General features: G+C 43.8%; 2 protein-coding genes across 2 annotated transcripts; one reads left to right on the top strand and one right to left on the bottom strand.

Annotated features, from left to right (window-relative positions):
• Positions 1–752: 752 nt before the first annotated feature.
• On the bottom strand, positions 753–7,203 carry LOC115370676 (ribonucleoside-diphosphate reductase large subunit). Its single transcript, XM_030067798.1, has 4 exons — positions 7,037–7,203; positions 1,929–3,910; positions 1,358–1,546; positions 753–1,254 (listed from the first exon to the last, which is right to left on the bottom strand). Exons 1-4 carry the CDS (start codon positions 7,053–7,055, stop codon positions 1,063–1,065), a joined length of 2,382 nt encoding a protein of 793 aa, XP_029923658.1. The 5' UTR covers positions 7,056–7,203; the 3' UTR covers positions 753–1,062.
• Positions 7,204–8,724: 1,521 nt separating this feature from the next.
• qpctla (glutaminyl-peptide cyclotransferase-like a) lies at positions 8,725–15,409 on the top strand. Its single transcript, XM_030067719.1, has 7 exons — positions 8,725–9,572; positions 10,871–11,017; positions 11,141–11,434; positions 12,030–12,191; positions 12,572–12,671; positions 12,762–12,878; positions 13,765–15,409. The coding sequence occupies exons 1-7, from the start codon at positions 9,357–9,359 to the stop codon at positions 13,908–13,910; spliced, it is 1,182 nt and encodes a 393-aa protein (XP_029923579.1). The 5' UTR covers positions 8,725–9,356; the 3' UTR covers positions 13,911–15,409.
• The last annotated feature ends 914 nt before the right edge of the window (positions 15,410–16,323 follow it).

Raw genomic sequence — 16,323 nt, 5'->3', positions numbered from 1 at the left:
TCTGCATGCCGCAGGGGCACTAACACATAGACGATAACTTTTGGTTGAACATTGTTTTACTTGGGGTTGTATCAATGAGTGTACATTTAAAAAGTGTAAATTATGTTTTCATTATTTTCTAAGAAAATATATTAAAAAAAAAAACTTTCAGAACAGCAACTGTTTTGTCTCTTCTTATTAGAACAGATGTCATTAAATCGTCATTAAACTGGGACCACCACTCACTCCTGGTGTTTTCTGACGCCGCAGCAGTTTGTCTTGGACCTGCACCAGTTCTCTGTTCAGGCTGGAGTTTGTTCCTTTGCCTAACCTGTGATTTTACAGAGAACAGATTGTGACATGACTGACAGCGTGCAGAAGGGGGGGGGATATGAAAGTTTTCTTGCTGATCAAGGTGTGAACTCAGTCTTTCACATTCCTGAACATGAAGTACATCTTGGCATCTGACCAGCTCACTGCTGTGGTTTCAAGGCTGTCAAACTTTGTTAAATCAACTGGGCTGCACCATCAGATGGCCTGCATACCACTGCTACAATTGTTTTCTTGTAAATCCATTTTTATGTCTTGTACTAAAAACTTGCATATTTTTAAGCTCAGCAAATGTTCAGCAAAGTCTAATATTAAGTCTTAAAAATGACCAGACCCCTTTTCTGCCCTCTGTAATGTGCAGTGTGCAAACTAGCGAGTGAACCTTCAAGTACTTGACATTTTAATGACTGTAAAGTATTAAGTGAGAGTCTACAAGTTACAGCTTTCGTTTTTTGTATTACAATTTTATTTTCAACCTATAAAACACTTATGTTTATTAAACTTTACATATCCCATACATTTGACTGAAAGAGCCACTAACAGTTCATTTAAACATCTAATTCTATACATGCTGTCAAACATTTTCATTAAGACAGTGCGCCCAAGAATGATAGAAAAAAAAAAAACGTAAGTTTGTGACTGGAAGACACAAGTGCATGTAAATATCAGGCTGTGGTCTTGAAGATGAGCCAGCGACTGTAGTGGGTGCAGTTGTATCATTTTTATACCCGAAACCTCACGGCGAGAGAGATTTTAAGAGCCACACATCATGCATTCGTCCCTGTTCTCCAAGGAACAAACCATGGCAGCTGTGTTGCGCTCCCTGATCTCCTCCTCTGCGCTCTTGGTTGTCTGCGTCTCCTTCAGCTTCTCCTTGTTCAGGGTGAACTGGATGGGGTTGGCGGCAGGCTTGGTCCGCAGGTAGTACATGCCCGTCTTCAGACCCTGCAGTGGGGGAGAGGGGTGTGAATACAACATGTCTGGTGGTGTTTCTGGTAGGTTTCAATTCCTTCTCCCCTCTAACTTTAACCTGCAGACTTCATCTTACCTGCTTCCAGCCGTAGAAGTGCATGCTGGTCAGCTTGCCGTAGTTTGGCTCTGCGATGTGGATGTTGAGTGACTGGCTCTGGTCGATGAAGGCGCCGCGGTCTGCGGCCATCTTGAGGACCGTCTTCTGGGAGATTTCCCACACAGTTTTATAGAGCTGCTTCAGGTCATCTGGGACCTCAGCAATGTCCTGTTGAAGACAAACCAGGAAAAATGTGTTACTATGAAAACTCAATCAAATCCCTGGAGCTTTTTTGAAACACTAAATGCCCCATGGTATTCCACTCAGGATAACCATAATGCTACTTATGTTCTGCAAATAAATGTCATTTAGTTTAGTCAAACTGAACTTGCTAAATTGACTGAATGTCAAAGCCAAACTGGAGTTGATCTCAAACTGCCTGTGAAAAAGGAGTAGGAAAAAAAGGGAATACAATTAAATTCTAACACTTCATTACCTAGCCACACATTTTACTTCATTAAAACACCTCGATCATGTAGTGTGTACTGTACAGAAATTATTGTTTCATTTTTGATAATACAGGACAGGAAAATTTGGCCCGACAGTTTACCTGAATAGAGCCATTCTGGGAGATCAGCTGGTTCTTCATCTCCTCGTTCCACAGGCCCCTCTCCGTCAGGTCCTTCAGCAGGTGAGGATTCACGATCTGGAACTCCCCGGAGAGCACCCTGCGGGTGTAGATGTTGCTGGTGTAGGCCTCAACAGACTCGTTGTTGCCCAGGATCTGTGCCGTGGAGGCCGTGGGCATTGGGGCCAGCAGCAGACTGTTCCTCACGCCGTGCTTGGCGATCTTCTCCTTCAGCAGCTTCCAGTCCCACAGGTCAGTGGGAGTCTTCTCCCACATGTCATACTGGAGGATCCCCTTGCTGACAGGAGAGCCCGGGTAGGTTTCATATGGGCCTTGCTCGGCAGCCAGCTCACAACTGGACTCCAGGGCAGCGTAGTAGATGGTCTCAAAGATCTGAATGTTGAGCAGCTGGGCTTCGGGACTTTCAAATGGGAAGCGCATCAGGATGAAGGCATCCGCCAAACCTTGGACACCAATTCCGATTGGCCTGTGACGCTTGTTGGAGGTCTCAGCTTCCGGCACCGGGTAAAAATTAATGTCGATGATCTTGTTGAGGTTCTTGACGATGACTTTGGTTACATACGCCAGCTTTTTAAAGTCAAAAGTTCTCTCTGGGGTGACGTACATGTTGAGAGCAATGGAGGCCAGGTTACACACAGCTACCTCATCTGGGCTGGTGTACTCCACAATTTCTGTGCAGAGGTTGCTGCATTTGATGGTGCCTAGATTCTGCTGGTTGCTCTTCCTGTTGCAGGCGTCCTTGTAGAGCATGTACGGTGTACCGGTTTCTGTCTGGGACTCTATAATGGCGTACCACAGCTGCTGAGCCTTCACCACACGCTTCACCTTGCCCTCCCTCTCATATCTGGTGTAGAGCTTCTCAAACTCCTCACCCCAGCACTCATTCAGCCCGGGGCAGTCACTGGGACACATCAGAGACCAGTCTTGATTGCTTTCCACTCTCTTCATGAAGAGGTCGGGGATCCACAGAGCGTAGAACAGGTCTCTCGCCCTCTGCTCCTCCTTCCCCGTGTTCTTCTTCAACTCCAAAAAGTCAAACACATCAAAATGCCATGGCTCCAGGTACATGGCAAAGGCTCCAGGTCTCTTGTTGCCACCCTGGTCGACATAGCGCGCTGTGTTGTTATACACTCTTAGCATAGGGACTAGGCCATTGGAGTTGCCATTAGTGCCGGCGATGTAGCTCCCTGTTGATCTGATGCAGCTGACCGCCACGCCAATACCTCCAGCGGATTTGGAGATGAGGGCACACTGCTTCAGAGTGTCATAAATGCCTTCGATGCTGTCGTCCTTCATGGCGAGCAGAAAGCAGCTTGACAGCTGTGGCCTGTTGGTTCCAGCATTGAACAGCGTCGGTGACGCGTGTGTGAACCACTTCTCAGACAGCAGATTGTATGTCTCAATGGCTGCTTCAATGTCTTTTTTGTGAATTCCAACAGAAACTCTCATAAGCATGTGCTGGGGTCTCTCGGCGACTTTGCCATTGATCTTCAACAGGTAAGACCGCTCCAGGGTCTTGAAGCCAAAGAAGTTGTAGGAAAAGTCTCTATCGTAGATGATGGCTGAATTGAGGCGATCCTTGTTCTCAAGGACGATGTCGAGCGTCTCCTTGGAGATCATGGGAGAATGGCGCTTATTCAAGGGGTTCACATAGCTGAACAGATCCTCCATGACGTCGCTGAACACTTTCTTCGTCTCCTTGTGAAGGTTAGAGACGGCGATCCGTGCTGCCAGGATGGCGTAGTCGGGATGTTTGGTTGTGAGCGTGGCAGCGATCTCCGCTGCCAGCGTGTCCAGCTCTACGGTGGTGACTCCGCTGTACAGGCCCTGGATCACCTTCATCGTGATCTGGGTCGGATCCACAAAGTCCGAGTTCAAGCCATAGCAAAGCTTCTGAATGCGAGAGGTGATTTTGTCAAACATGACGCGCTCTTGGCGTCCATCTGAAATGCAACAACACTTCTAAGTCAGTACTTACAAGAAGTCAGAACTCAGTAATTTGTTATGATGAAAACAGTCAGTCTCAAACACTTTAAATCACAACTGTAGGTCCACAGATCATATCAAGTAGTGGACCGCAGTCGTCCAAATGAGACTTCACTGAGGCCTTTTTTTTTTTTTACATAAAGCAGAAGAGACATGCAACAAGTATGTAGCACACAGCTTTGCCATTTACCCCCCAGAGGAAAACTGCTCTTTCCTTCTTTCTGCACAAATTCTACACACCATGTCAACCTTTTCCTTTTTGATAACAAGCTTGCTAAACAAAACTACACAAGAGCAACTAACTAACTTTATCACAACTTACTGATGAAACACAATCTGGTTCTCTGGGTGGGCGATCAATTCATAATAACATTCGTCTGGTTTTAGATCTGATTGATTATAGTCACAAATTATCAGTTGAGGGGTTCATTCTTTTCCTAGATTTTTACAAGGCTTTCGATTCAGTGGAACACCATTTCATATTAAATACTCTAAATTACTTTGGTTTTGGTCAGAAATTCATAAACTTGATTGGTATGTTATACAGGGACATTAAGAGTTGTGTGTCTTTGGAGCACTGTACCTGTTCAAGATTTCAAGTACAAAGGGGTATTAGACAAGGGTGTAACAGCTCTCCCTTATTATTTATTCTAGTGGCCGAGCTATTATCGATTATGATAAAAAAACAATGGTGTTGAAGGAATACACATTTTTGAAAGAAATATTATAATTTGGGCTGTAGCACATCTAATGGATGATCAGGAAAATATATTAACGCATGAGGATTTTGGTGTTAAATATAACTTGCAGTGCTCAACTAAAGAGTACAAGAAAGTAATAAAAGCCATTCCAACACCCTTTAAAACAATGGCTGTGTCCGAAATCTCCCTAACCACTATATAGTGCGCTATATAAGTGATTACGCCATTTTGTAGGGGCGTCCAAATGTTTAGTGATTATTAATGTTCACTATATAGTCCACTGGATGTATCCCACAATCCACCGCGAAATGTAGTGGACATCCGATGGTCACTAACCAGGCAATAGGCCTATATCCCGTCATGCATTGCGGAACGGCGCCGAACGAGTGAAGTAGTGTCCGAAACGGTCCACTATTGAGTTCACTATATAGTCCACTACATTGAGTTCCATATATAGTGAGTAGGGAGTAGTGAGTGAGTGATTTCGGACAAAGCCAATGACCCAACAAATGATGGTACATTCAAATGTTTTTAATTTAAGGTCTCTTGGTGTGGAGGGAGTCTGTTTGGGGAGCAATCTATTCTCTAATAAGTTTATTAGGAATATCCTGACTGCTCAATATTACCCCTGTCAGCTAAAAAGGAAATATGTTCTATGTGATTTCAGTCCTGTGGAGGCAAGAATGATAAGAATGCTATATATGTCATATCCAATTCCACAGAAAGCCAAAGAGGTTACTTTTAAAATACTAAATGATATAGGCTATGTCCTTCTCATCACTTCTTACATACAAGATTTAACTGGGACAATAATTCATGTGGAACATACACTACTCACAAAAAGTTAGGGATATTTGGCTTTTGGGTGAAATTTATGGAAAATATAAAAAGTTCACGCTACAGTGATATTGTATCATGAAAGTATGGCATTTAAGTAGAAGCATACACTGGTGATTTCCTCATCTCAAACAATTTCTTGAAACAAAAGCCAACAACAGTGGTGGATATACCACAACAAAAAATGTCAGTGTCAATAACTTGTCATGTGCCCTTGAGCATCAATTACAGCTTGACAACGACGTCTCATGCTGTTCACAAGTCGACTTATTGTCTGCTGAGGCATGGCATCCCACTCTTCTTGAAGGGCGGCCCTCAAGACATTGAGGTTCTGGGGTACAGAGCTCCGAGCCTCTACACGGCGACTCAGCTGATCCCATAGGTTTTCTATGGGATTCAGGTCTGAGAAAGTGCAGGCCACTCCATTTGAGGTACCCCAGTCTCCAGCAGCCGTTCCCTAATGATACGACCTCGATGAGCTGGAGCATCAAACACCTGATGTGAATTTTGCCGTTAAACTCCTTGTTAGAGAACAGCATCTTGTGCAAAAAGTACTGAAACACTGAACAGTTGGACATGTGCATTCAAAAGTTTACAGAAGGTCACATTAAGTTCACCTGTAAAGGTTATAATGCATTTTAGGTTCATCCTGAAATTTCACCCGAAAGCCGAATATCCCTAACTTTTTGTGAGTAGTGTATTTTCTTTGAATGTGAATATGTAATGGAATTTTGGTTAAGTTTTAAAAGCTGCCAGTTATCTAAACAAATTAATTTGCACCCTCTAAATTGGCTAGCTGTAAAAGTTGGAGTGCAGTTAAAAGAAAAGAACTTAGACTTCCTGGTAAATATTTTAATTACTCTTGGAAAATATTTTATTCATAGATCTAAATTTCTCAAAGTAAGACCCCACATCAGCTGGATGGATAAACTATCTCAAATTAACTCTCACATCTTTGGCTTTCCTTTTGTTCTTTTTCTTTTTTTCTATTTTCTTTGTCTGAAAGCTGTTCAACTTTTGATAATGGAAACACAAGTTGTACCTTGAAGATGACTAAATAAGAAAGAAAAAAAGGGGGGGTGGGGGGTTTACACTAAAAACCATCGTGACATAATGACACATGGGGCATTTTGGCGCCAACCATGACAAAGGCTAACGTGATGGATCACACCACATCACTTTCTAGCCAACAGGCTGTTGGCTATTAAGACGGCACCTATAATTAAGTGTCAGACATGCCGTCAGTCCAGTTTGTGCCGAGCAGAGCAGAGAGTCACACACCGAGCCTATCGGCCAAGGCCACACGATAAACAACAGCATGCTAAGCTAGCTGGTTATGTGACTGCCTTCCTGCTGCTGTTAGCTGAGCGGCTAAGCCAGGCTCGCTGCTCCTGAAGCCTGGACGAGGTGTTCGAGTCTGGGTGCAGCAGACAGTGAAGCACAGCGTCTGGCTGGAGCACCGGTGAGGACAGACGGAGCCTGGCTGTGCTCTCTGAACATCGCCTGCAGTGAAACCAGTACAGAGGACAGCTAAAGGCAGCTCACCTCGCTTGATGACGTACATACTGCCCGTGTGGAGAGGCTGTCTGCCGGGTAGGAGATGAAGGAGCCGTGACCCTCTGACCTCCTGCTGCTGCTGCTGCTGCCGTCCGCTCCTCACACTCGACCAGGTTAGCGCCAATAACCTAAAAACCCGCTAACATCGTTTTTGTACGCAGGGCGTCGCCATCGCAAGCAGTGATTGACAGACGTGTGGACCAATCCGCGACGCCGTAGAGCGGGATGTAGGCCGGACAAAGTGACACGCCGACCAATCGCAGCGTGAGAAGAGCTGTTTCCGCTTCCGTTCATCTCTCCGGAGGAAAATCTGGCGGGAGTTTAGTTTAATGAAAGAAAGTAGGTCACGTTTGGATGAAACGCTGATTTGTTTTCTAATATAACATGAAGTCACACAGGTTTAGATACTGAACTGCGATCGGCAGCACTTCGTAAGGAGCAAATCTAAGGAACTTTCCGGCGCCGCATTTTAAGACAAATGTGCTAGTTTGATCTTTTTTTATTATTATTATTATTATTCACTGCTGCAGACCAGGCTGATAATTTCCCACCTTCATCATAAAACTCTTGTGCTTTCAGCTCCGACTGTGCACTTAGAGCTGTGAACCTCCTGTGCACATAGAGCTGTCAGTCCTCTATCAAATATATGGCACAATAACTAAACTAAAACATAAAAACTTTAAAAGGAGGAGGAGGGGGGGGGAACAAAACAGGACTGATGCACATATTTAGAGATAATGCACATATATTTTTACAATTACGATTAATCCACAAGTAGGATTAATGCGCATACTTTTTTCAAGTGAATAAGGCAAGTATTTTTATATTTATTGTTTTTTTTTTCTATTTCTTGTGATTCCGTTCTTTGAGAATTTGAGTAACTGACCCTATTTCCCCTTGTGGATTAATAAAGAAGGCTATTTCTGAGTCAGAGTCTGAGTCTGATTGTGATTTATTTTCAAAAGTAAGGTCCAGACAGCTCCAAGGGTAGTCTAGAAGGCTCTGAAGCTTTCCAGCAAGATTAAAAATCTTGTTGAATCTTGCTTATCTCCCTTGTATTTCATGCACTCCGAGTCTGAACTGGAAGAGAATGAAAATGTCCATACGATGATTAGATGATTCATGGGTGATGCTGTGTGCTGTTATATCAGTTTACTAAAACTAAACTAAAGAGTGAAAATAGGTATGGAAAAGCATTTTAGCAAACGGAAATTAAAAAAAAAAAAAAGAAAAAAAAAGACTTTGGGAGGGAACTAACTGATAGGATTCTGTTTGCTTCCGAAACAAACTGAAATAAAACCAAAATATACAGAAAATGCCTTTAGTTTTAGTCTCTGTCAGTTTGGTCAAATTTGTCAACACAACAAGTATGAGGAGGTGCTGGTGTTTACTGAGACTGAGACATCTGACCTGCCTTCACAAAGTGCTGGGTCTGTATTGAGGTCACTCTTGTCAATTTATTAAATCTTAGCCTATTTGATCCCAATCCTATTTGAATAAGAAAAAAAAAACAAAAAAAAAAAACGAAACATTTTTAAACGATTAACGCTAAACTGAAACGAGTTGGAAACTTCCTAAAACTAAACTGAATTGAAAACAATAAAGATAGAAATGAAGTTAATAAATAAATTAAACCGGTGACGCTGCGCCTTTAAGGAAGACGTCACCTTGTTGCTATGAAACCCGGAAGTGCCGTCCTGCAGGAGGCAGTAGGCTCGGCGGTGGCAGCAGGAGTTACGCCATTTGAGCAGAGCAGGTCCAGCCGTGACTTGTCCTCCTGACAGTGGCTGACAGTAGTGTTTTTGTTTTCATCATTTCTGCTCTGAGGGTGTGATTTAAAGTGAGTGCAACGTGACGAGCCTGGATGAGATGTTGGATGCGCGGCTCAAGCTAGAAGTTGGTCGCTTCACGCTCCGGGTTCCCGTGCAAAATGTCTTATAAGACTCAGTCACTGTAGGTTCAAGTTTTTCAAGACAGCCGACACCGACAGTGGAGAGTGTGGTGCCGCCAGAGACGCTGATATCTGCTGTTCACCCAGAGGACAGAGCATTATGGTCAAAGTGGAATGAGTAAGGCATCACAGATAATGTGTGCCGGCAGAGACCAGCCTGCTGGGTGCAGTGCGTGAGACCTGCACGCTTTACGGCTGCCTGCCTGCCTGCCTGCGTGCGTGCGTGCGTGCCTGTGACTGTGTGAGTGTGAGAGTGAACCCCGGCTCACATGCTCCAGGTTTTGACACGTAGCTCTTAGAGCGGCGGAAAGACGAGACGCTGTCAGCCGAGTGCTGAGTGAGTCCGTCCGGCCAGTCATGTCCAGGTCCAGCCGCCGGTACAAGTCCCTGCAGCCCGGCAGCGGCAGCAGCGGCTCTCTGCCTGGATGTGACCGGGTGCGGATGCCCCGGGCCCGGGTCCTGCTCTTCTGCCTGTTCGGCGTCCTGCTGCTGGCGGTGGTGCTGAGCATCCACCTGTCCAGCGACACCGGGGCGGGCCGCAGCGTGCCTCCTGTGGATCTGGCCAAAGACAGGGTAAGGACTTCACTCTGAGTGTAATGGCAATTTCTCCTTTTCCTTCAAACATTTTCACTCTTGCCATTACATACACAGGAGGAGCATTAGTGATCTTTACGCAGACCCAAAAGACAGCAGGTCCAGACAATCTTCGTATCTTTACTTGTTTTATTGAAGAAACAAAATTCTGACATACCAGCTCTTGTCCATCCTCCCTGCCTCAGGTCTGGTGAAAACTTGTGTGCCCTCCACCTTCCTGTGCCAACACCTATGCCCAACATATATCCTGTCTCTAATCACTGCCACCATGTGTTAGAAATAATAGTGAATGCTAAGTCTAAAGATAAAACATAATAAAAAACAATAATATGCCAACACTAAATTAAACTGCTCCTACACTGAGTGTACTGTACATACTGTAGTTAACACAGCTGAGCCAAACAGGGGCCACATGGCAGAACCGGCAAGTTCAAGCATGTAAGCATTGTGTCTTAGTGTTTGTTGGAGGTGATGAAGTTGAAGTGTGGCTTATGCATCGTAGTGATATGATTGTTTCAGCTGCACTGCTCCTGTTCCTAACAAGTTGTGCAGCTGTGCAGTCTGCTGCAGCTGGCCAGATGTGCCACAGTGTGCTGATCACCAGGGGTGGAGGGGAAAAACTTAATACCCTGATCCTTTTTTTTAATTGATTTTATTTTATTACTGAATAGGTTTAAAGCTCTCCTCTTTGTAGACATGCCCCCCTCATGCTAATCCCGTGCAGTTTGGGGCAAAAACCATGTAACTTTTTGCATGCAATACAAATGTGTTATTTTTGCTGATTCTAAAATGGTGTATTTGTGCAGACTGGGGCCTTGGAGTTGCATCAATTGGCTTTGACTAGAAAGCTGAGACTCTTGTGGATTCAATGAGCCACATTTGATTCATGTGTGATGATGTTAGCCCACTTCATATCACTGTATAAAATGACCTGTTGTGACTTTTAGGATAATCACAGCTTCATGAAAGTTTACATCCACTATCTATAGGATACTTCAAAAAACAAAAGTCACAATAAATCATAATATCGAATCGGGAGATAAACATATCATCCCAGCTCTACTGACCACATGTCCAGCTCAAACATTTTCGCTCTCAGGTGTTGTTGTTCATCTGTCCATTCAGCCTTATTCTGTCCTTCTAATTCTCCATTGTCCTATTCCACTTTACTCTCTCACATGCCCCCCCATCCCCTTAACTTTTGTTCATGAAGCACATCCTTCTCTTTAATAAAAACCCACCCACTTCTTCATCAGTGCTGTTGTCTCCTCTTCCAGCTGTCCCACAAGCCCAGCAAATGCTCTCCAGCTCAGATTCGTCGTTTAGCCTCTCAGGTGGATGGAGTTCGCCTGTGGGAGACTCATCTGAGGCCCATTCTGATACAGCGGCTCCCCGGGACACAAGGCAGCCTGGCAGTACAGCAGGTACATTCGCTTCTGCAATGGCTGAATGCATGAGTAAATATTTCAGCATTGATTAAATATGTAAATAGTTTCCTACTCTGCACACTTTTTCTCACTTTTTTATGTCTCTCTCCTCTGCCTCAGCACATCTCCTCCACGTTATCCTCGCTCTCTGCGGGCTGGACAGTCGACCTCGACTCCTTCCAGTCTCCCACCCCCCGTGGCCAGGTCACCTTCACCAACATCATCGCAATCCTCGACCCTTCGGCCCCCCGCAGGCTGCTGCTGACCTGCCACTATGACTCTAAGTCTCTGCCTCCGGACCCCCGAGCCCCAGAGAAGGTGTTTCTGGGGGCCAGTGACTCGGCGGTCCCCTGCGCCATGATCCTGGAACTCGCCACTTCTCTGGACGCCCAGCTTAGATCCCTTAAACAGCAGGCAGGTTTCTGCTTGATTTGGTTATTATACTAACATACAGTTGTCCTCTACTTTTATTCTAACAGTTGATTCAGTTTTTATTTTATGGTGGCTGTTGGTTTTAAGGCAGGAACGGAAACACAAGCTAGGGAGAGCAGCTGGAGGAGATGCTGACACGTTGTACCTTTGGGTCTATATTTTTACTTCCCCCCTCTCTCCTATTCCCTCTTGTCCTGTGCTCCTGTGCTGCTCCTCCCCTCCCCTCTCTAGAAATAAAAAAAAAAAAAAAACAAAGGGGGGAGATGCTGACTCATTTTGTTTCTAGTACTCTCATTTCTTCTCTCTCTCCTCTCTTCTGTCTACCTCTGCAGTGTAGGGCAGAAAGTGCTGACTCCAGCCACCTGCTGTGAGTGCAGCAGTCATATGTGAAAAGCAGGATCCCTCCAGAAGTTGTCATCTATGATGGCTGGGAATACACACACACACACACACACTCACACACACTGCGACAGTGCTGCAGACAAAGGAACTGGCCCCATTTGCTCGTTATAGGCTGCTCCTACTTTAATTTGATTCCCGCAAACAAACATCTCTCCCTCCCTCCTTCTCTCCCTAGAAACCTCCAGTAACTCTCCAGCTCGTGTTTTTTGACGGGGAGGAGTCATTTGAGGAATGGACCGATACAGACTCACTGTATGGCTCCCGCCACATGGCTGAGCGCATGGCGAGCACCCCGCACCCTCCAGGCTCCACTCACACCACCCTGCTCCAGGCTGTGGTGAGGAAACGTGTTTGCGCTGCATTCGCTGTACAAAAATACATGTCCTTTGTGGCCATCCTCACATCCTGATCCAGAGACAACACTCTAAATTATGCATGACTAGGCCGATTTTAGTTTCCTACCTAAATGAGCCCATTTGAAACATGGTTAGCAATAACAGTAGCTTCAGTATTGTCTTTCAGGCCTTACTCTCCTACTAGCTTTAACTATCAGGATGGACATACAAATCTAAAGCTTACTATTAACCATTTGCCTCTTCCCTTGTTTCTCTGCAGCAATGTGGTGCACCATAATTTCATGGAAACGGTGTGTGTAGAGCCAGGATGATGAGTTGTGCGTTCAGAAATCAATTCTCTCTGCTTCGGCTTTTCTTCCAGGATCTCTTTGTGCTGCTTGACCTGCTCGGTGGCCCCGACCCTCTGATCGTGAATCACTTTGATAACACGGCCCGCTGGTTTGACCGTCTCATCACTGCGGGTAAATACTGCCAAAAAGGAGTCAAGGGTTCTTGGTAATATTTCTCTCTTGTCTCTGCACGCTGACTCTGCCATCTTTGCTCATTCTCAGAGAAGAGACTCCACCGACAGGGTCTGCTGATGTCTCACCCCTCAGAGCAGACCTACTTCAGAAAGGACGTGTACCTCGGACCCGTGCAGGACGACCACATCCCCTTCCTTCATAAAGGTGGGAGATGAAGACACCTACAGACAGCCACATTACTAGTTTGATTATTTAACACAGATGTGCCCTGTACAGAGACTGGTTGAATCTGTGCCAAGGTGCATTGAAACTCCTTACTATGACACTTTTTTTTTTTTTTTTTTTTTTTGTGTCCTTGAATTTGCTACTCATCTGTATATATTTGAAAGGCACCAGTCAATTCCAGATACACTTGCAAGGTTAGTTTCATTAACAAAAACTAACAAAATAATGGGGAAAAAAAAGTTTGGAAAAAAAAAAAAACATTTTCATTAACTGAAGTAAAAATGAAAATGTGACTTTACAAAAAAGAATAATTAACTGTAACTGTATTGTGTGTTTACAAAGCTAACTAAAATAAAATAAAATAAAAATTATAGGGAAAATGTCTTTAGTTTTAATCTTTGTTAGTTTATTTGGTTGTTCATCTGTCCTAAGTCAATACATTTTTTTTAAAAAAGTTATGTTTTGTTGAATTTTTACTACACAGTATTTTTTCTGACCTCTTGAATCTTGTTCCTGACAAATACACATATTACAAAAAAAAGACTAAAAACTGAAACTGATAAAAACTAAAATAAAATTAATCATTTTCAAAAAATTAAATCAAACCTAACAATCAAACCTTGTTTAAAAACTAATTAAAACTAAACTGAAATTGAAAGCAAAAAGTCAAAGGGAAAAAAAAAAACTAATGAAAAATGCAACTATGATAATCTTTTCATATCACTTGCATTTTATCAGAAATCTCAACAGTTTTTGCTTTAAGAGAGTGTGTGTCCAGAGGTAGTCATGGGTTTGTGGAAGTGGCCACTGATACACTTTACATCGGCTCATCACCTCTGTCTTTCTCTCTGTCTCTCCCCCATAGGCGTCCCTGTGCTGCATGTCATCACGACGCCCTTCCCCCAGTTCTGGCACACTCTGGATGACACAGAGGAGAACATGCACCGACCCACAGTGGAAAACCTCACCAAGGTCCTGGCTGTCTTCCTGGCAGAGTACCTGGGCTTCTGAACGTGAACAAAAACACGAAACACTGAGGTGTCCTGCACGCCCAGACCCAAATCCACCAATTTCACCTGAGGACTTCGGCTCACTCGCACCCAGTGCTGGAGTGCAAGTGGTGCTCATCACACTGGGTGACAAATGGGGGTTTGGAGTAAACGATAATAACCCAGAACCTCAGATTCTAGGCCCATATGTGATATTCAGGAGTGGACTGGATGCAGACACACAGGAGAAGAGCCTGCTGATCTGATCTGAACTGATCTAGATCAGTGTACTTGAGGCCCAGATGAACTCAGCCAAAGACTTGCACTATTGGACTCCCTGGTCTCCTTCATTTCGTCAAAACAGATGAGCTTGAGGCCCCAGTCCCACCTTGTAGCCATGCCTTGTCTTGCATCCAAATAGTCTTAATTTAACGGTTAATGCTGGCTGATGAAGGCGGCCTGTTAATGGTATCTTTTACCCGAGGAGATGTGTAGAAATTCATCTCTGTGAATTCAAAAGTTCTCTGAATCCTTTTGCTCCATTCTTGTGAAAAATCTCAGCCTTATCCCTTCTTTAACCCAATGTGATTTGCTAAAGTGTCATATGGTGGACATTCACCTGTGATTTTATGCAATAAGCTCTCTGAGCCACAGTATGAACACTGTTCATAGAGTGACAATGAAAAAGTGACTGAGTAGACTAAGTCTTACCTGTGAATAATTCTCTTGCCTGAAGATCCTCTTGCCTTAAGCCCTATTTGAACAGGACTAGTATTTCCTGGTGACCTCTAGTACTTTATAAGAAGTGTAGGTCCCAGAACCCTCATCATCTGGGATCTTAATGTCGTGCAAATTGTCCATGTCCGTAATTTGTAAAAATTCCAGCGCAAATTACCTACCATATTTTGGCAACCACAGAGGTCATCAGATAAAATGAGTCCTGTGCTAATCAGCATTTGCACCCTGCTGTTGTTCACCATTATGTTTCATGTTGCACATTCTGTCCAGATGATGCCATGAGACTCAGTAAAATCAGACGAATGTTTTTTTTTGTTTGTTTTTTTTACACCATACGTAAGGTGTAGTGAAAGGTCTGCAACAAAGTGTTAATGGGTTTATTCCGTTATAGCCCGTTAATTTACACAATGAAGTCAAAAACCTACACAAAAATGGTTTTCACTAGACATAATATATCTTTGTGTGTACATAGGAGAATGTCTTAACTTTCCCATCTTAGTTTTCCTCATCCTCTGACAAATGAAGACATATGGCACCTGACTGGAATGAATGTCGGTGTCATGTGGTTATATTGTATGTAATGATGTGTGTGTCTTTCCAAACAACAAAAATCCAGGCCAGTTTGCAGCAGCACATCTGTGCGTGTTACATTTTGTTCAGTCATGAGGCCTGCTTTCAATGTCTGTCTTTTCCTGCGCATCTGTATGTCTAATGTGTCTCAGTTATGCGGCGGTGTCTGATAATAAGCCATGTTTGATAATAAACATTACTGAAACAGGAAGATACGCTTTACATTCACGAAGAAGCAGAACTAAGATGTCAAACTAAGCAGTAAGAAGGAGGCTAACAGTAACAGATTGAACATGAATGGTATGACTCAGAGGGGGACGAGTCTTACAGGAGGTGGTGAGTGAGACGGGGCGGACGAGGAGGGCAGGGGCAGTGGGGATGGCGACCGTTCGGAGGTCAAAGGTCATTGTCAGAGGAGGGTAGTTGCCTCCAGAGCCCCATATCTGGAAATCGCATGCAGAGCTGAGGAACATGAAACAAAGAAGTTCATCTCACACCCATTGTCAAATCTTTGTATGTCTGTATCTTTATTTCACCAAAAGAGGGTGTTGTTGTGCTGTGTGTAAACTGAATAAAACCCAGCAAGCCATATGAGTTAAAAATAGATGACTGCTGTTACGTTTTCTGTGTGTAATCATCGGGTTTTTCCTTGCACATATCTGGTAAAACTGGAAGAGTTTGGTCCTCTTGTAACTGCTTCACAAAACTGCAATGTATTTTACACACAGCTGCCAAGTTGATGTTCAAAAACACCACCAAACTGTGCTTGCAATTTCTGTGAGTTCATTTTTATTTAGAGCCTCAAATCACAGGCTCAAAGGGCTTAACAGGACCGGCCCACGAGTTTACAACAAACAACAGGATCACAAGACTTGAACCCTCAAAGTGGGCAAGAAAAAAAAAAACGCCCCCCAAAAAACCCCACAGATAAATACAAAGGGAAGAAAACATTATCACAGAGAGGGGCCCCTTCCTAGCTGGTCAGATGTGCAATAGGCATAAAATAGAATAAAAAAGGTTTTTTGCATTTATTGTCAGTTACACTTACTGATCAATTATATAGTGTATTATATTCTGTTTTATTATAATTTTATTCCTTAGAAAAAAAAAAACTTTAAACAACCACC

This window comes from Myripristis murdjan, chromosome 13 (assembly GCF_902150065.1).
Source record: "Myripristis murdjan chromosome 13, fMyrMur1.1, whole genome shotgun sequence".
NCBI lineage: Eukaryota > Metazoa > Chordata > Actinopteri > Holocentriformes > Holocentridae > Myripristis > Myripristis murdjan.
The sequence above is the reverse complement of the archived record's forward strand: the minus strand, read 5'-3'. Positions and strand labels throughout refer to the sequence as shown.